We start from the raw sequence: 9,780 nt of genomic DNA, 5'->3' as shown, positions 1-9,780 counted from the left end.
CTTCCCCTAGTGTCCTTCACAGGAAGTCGTGAATGAACGACAGTCTGAGTTTTACGACAATCCGGATTTCTCTTCAGTTCTCACCATAGAGATAGATAGACGACTCATCTTTGTATCTGTGCCATTATAGCGTATGTGACATTACTGGGAAAGGGATAGGGGGATTGTTGTACAACTGAATGCCTTCAACTGAAATGTGACTTCCGCATTTAACCCAGCCCTTCTGAATCAGAGAGGTAAGGGGGCTGCCTTAATCGACACCCACATCTTCGGCGCCCGGGGAACAGCCTTTTCTCAATGGCAGAAAGACAGATTTTTACCTTGTCAGACCCACTAGGGGCAGCAACATTGAGGCTATCTCAATTTTAAAGTAGTCCATTTTCTTCTTCATTGGTTGATTGGTCTCAACTCATAGGAATCCCCACCCAGTTGACCACTTTAACATTGTGGAAGCCCTCAATGGCAATGCCCATGCTAAAATGTTTTTTAAACCAGGTGGTTGGAGTCCTGGGTGCTGATTGGTTGAAAGCTGTGGTCGATTAGACTATATTCCACAGGTAGTACGCAACATTACTTGTTTACTGTTCTAATTATGTTGGTAACCAGTTTATAATAGCAATAAGACACCTCGGGGTGGTTGTGGTATATGGCCAATATATCACGGCTAAGGGGCTGTATCCAGCTACTCCACGTTGGGTCGTGCGAATAGCAGCCCTTAGCCATATACCGCACCTCTTCGGGCCCTATGAATTAAATATCCCTGAAGAGACTTCTATCAAACTCTGTAGGTCTCACTTTACGGCACCACCTGAAAGCACATGTGTTTTCGTCACGTAGAACTTGTGTCTGGCACACTTCACTCCATCAGCTGAGCTTATTTGTGTTACAAAGGTATGTCAATCAAATATATATGTGTATTTCATAAGTTGCAATAATGTGCAATATATGTGTATTTCATAAGTTACAATAATGTGCTCAGCAAAGCATATCGTGATACTGTAGTCTTTTGATATGTTGAAAATAAGTAGTCGAGCTGGCTAGCTAGCTTGTTCAATTGATCCCTTGCAAGTTGCTGTACTGATATAGTTCATAAACGTCAAATCATGCATTGATCAAGTCATTAGTTAATCATTTTACTGTTCGTTGTTTAGCTAGCTAGTTTTATCGTCGTATTTAGCCAACAAAGCATTTGGAAACATCCACTAACGTTACTGACAATGTTTGAAGAACGTGTAGTATTTGAAAGTGAATTGCATTGAATTGTATCTATGCAACTTAATCTTATCTCCCGTCCTCCAACTCTCTCAGGTACACTAGAAAATGTCCTTCCGAGGAGGAGGAGGAGGTGGAAGAGGGGGCCGTGGTGGCGGATTCAACCGTGGTGGTGGAGGAGGATACGGTGGTGGTGGTGGCGGAGGAGGATACGGTGGTGGTGGTGGAGGATATGGGGGTCGAGGTGGCGGCGGCGGTTTCCGAGGTGGTGGACGAGGAGGTCGAGGAGGCTTCCAAGACTATGGCCCTCCAGAATATGTTGTTGGTAAGATGAATGAGACCGCCATGTGATGCACCCATATCGCGTTCCAGTGATGGAAAGGGCATTGTTAATGCTTTGCATCTTGAATTTACACTACACCAGTTGCACATCTGGAATGTCCATATAGTCTGCCTGGCATTGTAACATCAGTTGCCCTATTTGTACTTTCACATACTGTTCCCAGTTTAAAAAAAAWTCCTGTACTGACCAGATATCCTTGCTCTTGTCTCTGCAGCATTAGGAGAATTCATGCACCCCTGTGAGGATGAAATTGTGTGCAAGTGTGTAACTGAGGAGAACAAAGTTCCCTACTTCAATGCACCCGTGTACTTGGAAAACAAGGAGCAGATCGGGAAAGTGGACGAAATCTTCGGCCAACTACGTGACTTTGTATCCTTTCAATCTTTCCTTGTCTAACCAGAGTCATCTGGGAAGTGGTTGGGAACATGTTTCATTTTCTTGATCTCATTAATAACACTGTAAAACTTGTATGCTTTAATTCCGTTTCTACTGGTTAACAATGAGTTTCATGTAATTTGTGACACTGGTTTGCCCCTTAACCTGAAGAAACAGTATTTCTCTGTTAAACTCTCCGATAATATGAAGGCATCCTCATTCAAGAAACTACAGAAGGTAAGCAATATCAGTGTATTATTACATGTAACAGAACTGATGGTAGTTAAAAGTGCTTTCATGGTCGACGTGACCCAAACTGGCGTCCATGGTGTTAACAGAGAATGCAAGATATCAGAACCACCCCCCCCGCTCGCTTGTCAACCAATCATCTATAACTCGTACGCAAAGGCCTTTTTATGGAGGTTCACTGAGCGCTGCGTGGCACCTCCATACAGCCAACGTGTACTTCCGTTTTCTCGTGGAACCTCTTCTGGATTGACCATAAATTTGGTCAATTGGTTGATTGTTTAGCAACAGCCGACACATGCGCCACTATGGGGCAAAATAGAGGTTGGCTTAGACTTTTGACAACATGTAAGCCAAATTTCGTCTGTTTTATTGAAAACAAATACATTTGGACAATGAACCCATGTCTCAAATACGTAGTTGTTTCTGAGCTAGTTAGTAAATTTTAAGCCATATTAGCATTTACATGAAATATGGTGACAACAACTCGAAACAAGACCGTGTCAAGAACAAGCTGAAACAAAACACTTAAGATTCCCCACGTGGCAGTTTCTTGTCATTCCTGCTAGCCTCCAGAATCACATAACGCTGACTACTGTCCTATGGAAGCGCGTACATCGTTTCCGTGACTGTCAGCTAGTCCATCTATAGCATAAACATTGCTATGGCATGTATTCCGTAACTCATCATATTCTGGTCCACAGTTCTACGTAGACCCAATGAAACTCCTACCACTCCAGAGGTTCCTTCCCAGGCCTCCGGGTGAGAAGGGTCCCCCAAGGGGAGGCAGAGGAGGTCGAGGTGGAAGAGGAGGTCCCCGTGGAGGTAAGAGCAAAATGTCAACAGCTCAGGCCCCATGGCTGTTTTTCTTGTAAATAAAAAGGGGGGGGGGGTGTTAGTACATTTTATACCAAGATAAAACTTTTGCCCTTCCAGGTGGATTCCGTGGTGGCAGGGGGGGTGGTGACCGTGGTGGATTTGGCAGAGGAGGTTTTGGCGGTGGTCGAGGAGGAGGGTTCCGAGGTAGAGGAGGTGGCGGTGGACGAGGATTCAGGGGTAAGTCCAAATCCTAGAAAAGGAATCTTAAATGAACGTGAATAGACAAGTTGTAAAGCTGCTTTGCRTTTCATGTTTCTGTGGTGTTGATATGCCTTTTTCTATCATCCAGGTGGGAGATGATGACAAACTGTTTTGTGTCGGATCCTAGCCAAGTGTCCATACCCGGCACGAAGCAAATCGGTGCAATGCCTGAGCTTGGCTCTTTTGAACTTGACTTATGGAGAACAGGCATTGCATAATTTTATACTGCTCAGCTGTCAATTTGTGTTTTTGTACACCGATCTTTGATAAATAATGTGTGAATGGTTGGCTTTTATTCAATGACCTTTGAATGCACTCTGCTGTCACAGGGAATGCTGTCATTAATGGCCCAGTTGCTTTTGCAACTCTTCAACATTGTTCACACTGGATGGTTTTGTGGGTATATTTTGGATATGTCACATTGTTTTTCTTATACCTTTGGCTATGATTCGGAGCTTTCAGTTAGACCAAAATATGGGCCCCTTGGGGGCACTGGACTGTTTTATCAATGTCATGGTGGAGTGCAACAGTCATTTCAATGTTGATAAAGCCAGAAATCGATGACACCCTGACGTTTATAAGACTGTTTGTTTGTGGATGATATGATGGACATGAGTAAATTTGTTTTCATTACAATAAGTGGAAAATATTTTATTGCCCACAGATGATGAAATATGATTAGAGTATTGCTGTCTTTTTGTAAAGGAAAGCCTTTGAATAAACAGTGCTCTGTAGGTATCTCCAATTTATTTGGACATCTGACTTAGTGTCTTATTTCCACTAATGCTATATTAGCCTAGTGTTCCTGAAGCAAGTCCTTCGAATTCAAGCTGATTGTGTATCTGTTTTCAACACCTGTTTGTCCAAACTGTTCAGGTACTGAAATAAAACTTGCTAGTACAACTGTCAAAGCAAATAATCCAGCAGCTCTCTCTGCAAAGGCATGCCCCATCATTCTGATGAAGGCAGCATACAAATGTTGCTGTTTTGTTAGCTGCTTATATGGGTGAAATGTGAGCATTTGAATTGTCATACCGCACACTTTTGTCAGGGTCTCATTTCGGTCCAGCTTATTGATGTCCTATATCCAGCCATTATGTCTCCTGAATGGCTACAGTGACTAATCTTGGGTAATACTTCTTGCTTTAACAGCTATGTGGTCAACATGAGAGCTACTCCACACACTTAAAGGAAATTGCATTGCAGTGTCATATGTTCATGCCTTACTTCAGTGGCTGGTTTCCCTGTTCAGTTTGTATGCAGGGTRCTTCTAAGAAGGGGTAGTAAAGCCCCTCCCTATATGTGAATACTGTCATCCAAGAAGCCGGGGCTTTTTTTTGTGTCACAAATAGGTAACTAGTCCACTTGCCTCAAACCACAATGTTGCTGCTTCAAGCATACCCCCACCCCTCAATTTGTTACAAATGTACCAATTGACTGCGATATTATCCTTTTATAAGATGTTTGCTGTAATTGTATTTAGCCCACATTTCCTGCCCATTCACTGCATATGTAGTTTGAGGATTTCATAGGTTTTTGGCAAATCATGGAACTCAGCGTTCCTGGTTGGACTCTAGACTAGTTCTTAAGCTGCCCGCAAGTTTGGCTCTTTACTGACTCAGATCTTTTCATCTGGTTCAGTCAAAAGAGTGAATCGTTCATGTAATTGTGTTCATTTGAGTCAGTAATGCCCAGAGCATGCAGGACCCTCTACCGGCAAACGAATGGACAACTCAAAATAGTAATGATTCTACAAGCCTCTCGTTCACCGTAAGGGGCTTATTGGAGCTGTCATTTGTGACAGACTTGTATACGTGTGCTTTAAACAATGCACATTTGTTGCTTGCTAGGCATACACGTTATTTCTTGGTACATTTGAAACGATGTCTATTTGTGGCCGCAATTGGACTAGATTGTGAACTACTCTTTGCGGAACGTATCAAGTACCCCTGACTGCAGTGTGGGKTACGGGGCCGGGCTCAATGTGGGCGGATGTTTGACTCTGCCCACCAGTGTTTTTTTTCTTTCATCTGAGGTATGACAGTCACACACTGAATAGAAAACATGTGTTTGTACAAGGCACACGTTGAATAAAAACGTATTTAATTTTTGAAGATCGTAAGAAATCTATAATGCTGTATCAGCACATGTGTTGTAACACTGTTTGCTTCATGCTGTATTTGAGACAAGCTACTGATATTGTTGCATTGAACAACAGACTTGTTATGTATGTCATGCCCTGTTAACATTGTGTTGATATATGTCATAACTTTGTAATTATATTATTTCATTGAGCATATATATACAGTTACTACCTATCCTGTTTTATAATGTTATTTACTTTTCTCATGAGAATGGAGACAGACTATACCATATAGATTTGTGGAGTAGTTAAAAAACAAGTTTTAATGACTCCAACCTAAGTGTATGTAAACTTCTGACTTCAACTGTATATATACAAAATTCTTGTTAACAAACTATGGTTTTGGCAAGTCAGTTATGACATCTAGTTTGTGCATGACACAAGTAATTTTTCCAACAATATTTGCAGACTATTTATTTCAGATTATTACAGATTATTTCACTTAATGCACTGTATCACAATTCCAGTGGGTCAGAAGTTTACATACACTAAGTTGACTGTGCCTTTAAACAGCTTGAAAAATTCCAGAAAATGATGTYATGGCTTTAGAAGCTTCTGATAGGCTAATTGACATTATTTGAGTCAATTGGAAGTGTACCTGTTGATGTATTTCAAGGCCTACCTTCAAACTCAGTGCCTCTTTGCTTGACATCATGGGGAAATCAGCCAAGACCTCAGAAAATAAATTGTAGACCACAAGGCTGATTCATCCTTGGGAGAAATGTTCAAACGCCTGAAGGTGCCACGTTCATCTGTACAAACAATAGTATGCAAGTATAAACACCATGGGACCACGCAGCCGCCATACCGCTCAGGAAGGAGACGCGTTCTGTCTCCTAGAGATGAACGTACTTTGGTGCGAAAAGTGAAAATCAATCCCAGAACAGCAAAGGACCTTGTGAAGATGCTGGCGGAAACAGGTACAAAAGTATCTATATCCACAGTAAAACGAGTCCTATATCGACATAACCTGAAAGGCCGCTCAGCAAGGAAGAAGCCACTGCTCCAAAACCGCCATAAAAAAGCCAGACTACGGTTTGCWRCTGCWRRGTACAAAGATCGTACTTTTTGGAGAAATGTCCTCTGGTCTGATGAAACAAAAATAGAACTGTTTGGCCATAATGACCATCGTTATGTTTGGAGGAAAAAGGGGGAGGCTTGCAAGCCGAAGAACACCATCCCAACCGTGAAGCACGGGGGTGGCAGCATCATGTTGTGGGGGTGCTTTGCTGCAGGAGGGACTGGTGCACTTCACAAAATAGATGGCATCATGAGGCATGAAAATGATGTGGATATATTGAAGCAACATCTCAAGACATCAGTCAGGAAGTTAAAGCTTGGTCGCAAATGGGTCTTCCAAATGGACAATGACCCAAGCATACTTCCAAAGTTGTGGAAAAATGGCTTAAGGACAACAAAGTCAAGGTATTGGAGTGGTCTTCACAAAGCCTTGACCTCAAGCCTATAGAAAATTTGTGGGCATAACTGAAARATAGTGGGCGAGCAAGGAGGCCTACAAACCTGACTCAGTTACACCAGTTCTGTCAGAGGAATGGGTCAAAATTCACCCAACTTATTGTGGGAAGCTTGTGGAAGGCTACCCGAAACGTTTGACCCAAGTTAAACAATTTAAAGGCAATGCAACAAAATATTAATTGAGTGTATGTAAACTTCTGACCCACTAGGAATGTGACGAAATAAATAAAAACTGAAATACATCATTCTTTCTACTATTATTCTGACATTTCACATTCTTTAAACACAGTGGTGATCCTAACTGACCTAAGACAGGGAATCTTTATTTTGATTAAATGTCAGGAATTGTGAAAAACTGAGTTGAAATGTGTTTGGCTAAGGTGTATTTAAACTTCCGACTTCAACTGTATATGTTTTAAATTACACCGCATKATTTCATTTTGGGGATCTTTATTTTCCACCCGCACGGTAGTTGGTGGAATGCACACATATTTGTTGTGAAAGCCATTATACTAAAGAAGAAGAGGACAGTTGTTGGTCGGAGCACGTCACGGCATGAGCGTTTATTAATCCTGCTGTAGAATTCGTTGCTGCCAGCAGGTCAAACGAATGACTAAAATGTATAGGGGGTGTTAAGAGACTTAATTAGGCCTATGCAACCATACCACCGTTTGTCTGCCTTACTAACGTCTGCGTAACACCTGCGTGTAACGTTAACTAACATGTCGTCATACCATCGTCTTACTAACGTCTGTGGGACGCCTGCGTGTTAATGAAAGTCATAAGGTGTTAATTCTATCTCAACCATAAATGTTAGAAATGTTTTAAAAAATTCCGTGCAAGCCGACATTCCTAAGTAGCCTCCGAGTGTAGCCTATGGCTTGTGTATTTCCTGTTATCGCTAAGGGCCTAGAAAAGATTATGTCCAATCTATATGTAATCTGTCTTTCCCTCAACACYTCATGGCATGGTATGTTATCTTATCTCACTGTATACAGATCTAAATGTTGTTAGCCAATCGCAGACTGTGTTGTGACCAGTTCCCAAGTAGCCTAAATCAGACAAACAATAAGAGTTGTGTCCGTGGCTTTCAGTCGAATAGAGGAGTTCACATGCTTTCCCAGTGGGTCCGTGGTATTCGGGATCCTTGGGATGTCCCTTCCTCTGTCAAGTATAAATGTAAAGTGGTTAAGTTTTGTGTTAGTTTAGGGTTTAGTGACCGTTCATAGAGTGAGAGGCTGGCGTGGTATTTGAGAGCTCGGCGGCGACAGAAACATGMATTTTTTWTTTTTTTTTACAAGCGGCAGAGACGATTTTCGTGTGTCTGCCCCAGGTAGTTTCCTTAGAGACGATGAAAATAATTACCAAGATGTCCTTGATCCAATTGAGGAGTAAGTAGGCTATATTTAAGTTGTGATATCGTTGGGAAATATTTAGACCTATTGTGTTGATAAGGCAAATTTGGTTTATTTGAAAATAATACATTTTAGTTGATAACGAGTTGAAAGCACATAGGCAATATTATTTACTGTGTAGAGTAGGCTAGTGTACAATAATAACGCAATTTGATATTATTTTTTATTATTATTTATTAAATCAATTGTAAATTAAAATATACACATGGTGCTATAGGATATACATATTTTACATTGTAAAACACTACCCCTACATGCCATTGTACTATAGGATATATACATATTTTACATTGTAATACGCTACTGTGTGCTGGAGCTATGGGTTTGTTTTTCCACTGTCAATAGGCCTACACATTCACACTCGAACTGAATTGAATGGGGGATGCATATGTACTTTTCACTGAAGAAGGGAAATGAGGTACAACATACAACTGATCAAAGACCTAAAATCATGCCTGACAAGACCGTTGAAATCATAACGGTATCCTAATATAGTCTGGAGACAGGGGTAGCCTATTCTACAATAATGTAACTATGTGCTAGTATTATTTATCTAATTGATAAATTAAATTGTAAATGTGGATGGGTATGCTACATCATTCAATTGTACAAGGTAGATACAGGAGTAGCCTATAGACTACAATAATAATGTCATTGAATGTGCTATAGTATAACTTATTTCATTGATTAATACAATTGTAAATGGGGATGGGTAGGGTACTTCATTCAGTGAATCCTGAATGTCTTGCTATCTGTGGGAGTATGTTAATGAAGGCTTTTCAGCTGTTGAACTATGGCAATGTCTAACTAATTTCTAAACCTATCTTTTTTAAGAAGATAGTTAAGAAGTGATGAGCCAGAGAAACCAATCAGCGTCACTGCAGCTGTTCTACAAACCACCCACACTGCTCTCCCTCCACTATCAACCGCATCCTCTTCTCCTGTTCTAACTAATTTGCTGCCACACTGAAAATGATTGTACATACATACCACTGTGCCCATCTCATTGCAACATGATCCATCCAAGGCCGAAGATGTACGCCTAAAATGTGAGAAATGTAACAAGATTCTACAGTATCTGTCTCTTATACACATCTAGATGTGTATAAGAGATGTGTGTGTGTGTGTGTGTGTGTGTGTGTGTGTGTGTGTGTGTGTGTGTGTGTGTGTGTGTGTGTGTGTGTGTGTGTGTGTGTGTGGATGGTGTATGGATGGATGGAGTTCCAAGAAAAGACATGAGAAGATGGCAAAGGAGATAGTGATGACAGTAAGAGCATACAGTATGAAAATAAAGACCCCTTGGGATCTAAAATGAGTGTGGGGGGCCCTCTTGTGTCTCCTTTTTGTCCAATTGAGGATACTACAGTCACCCCTAGGTTCTTGGAACACTGCTATTTAAGTCTGAGCAGAGGGTGATGAAAGCCTTCAAAGGTGGTGGATGTTTGAGTATAGAATGAAATTGGTTCCAACAAGGCTCTTTTGCTGTCACC

The 9,780-nt window shown here is 41.2% G+C and overlaps 1 protein-coding gene across 1 annotated transcript; it reads left to right on the top strand.

Annotated features, from left to right (window-relative positions):
- The first annotated feature begins 788 nt into the window (after positions 1-788).
- On the top strand, positions 789-4,005 carry LOC111967573 (H/ACA ribonucleoprotein complex subunit 1). Its single transcript, XM_023992695.2, has 7 exons — positions 789-891; positions 1,309-1,537; positions 1,770-1,924; positions 2,108-2,167; positions 2,881-3,001; positions 3,113-3,232; positions 3,345-4,005. Exons 2-7 carry the CDS (start codon positions 1,321-1,323, stop codon positions 3,353-3,355), a joined length of 684 nt encoding a protein of 227 aa, XP_023848463.1. The 5' UTR covers positions 789-891; positions 1,309-1,320; the 3' UTR covers positions 3,356-4,005.
- The last annotated feature ends 5,775 nt before the right edge of the window (positions 4,006-9,780 follow it).

The sequence above is a fragment of the Salvelinus sp. IW2-2015 genome, linkage group LG8, assembly GCF_002910315.2.
Source record: "Salvelinus sp. IW2-2015 linkage group LG8, ASM291031v2, whole genome shotgun sequence".
NCBI lineage: Eukaryota > Metazoa > Chordata > Actinopteri > Salmoniformes > Salmonidae > Salvelinus > Salvelinus sp. IW2-2015.
The sequence above is the reverse complement of the archived record's forward strand: the minus strand, read 5'-3'. Positions and strand labels throughout refer to the sequence as shown.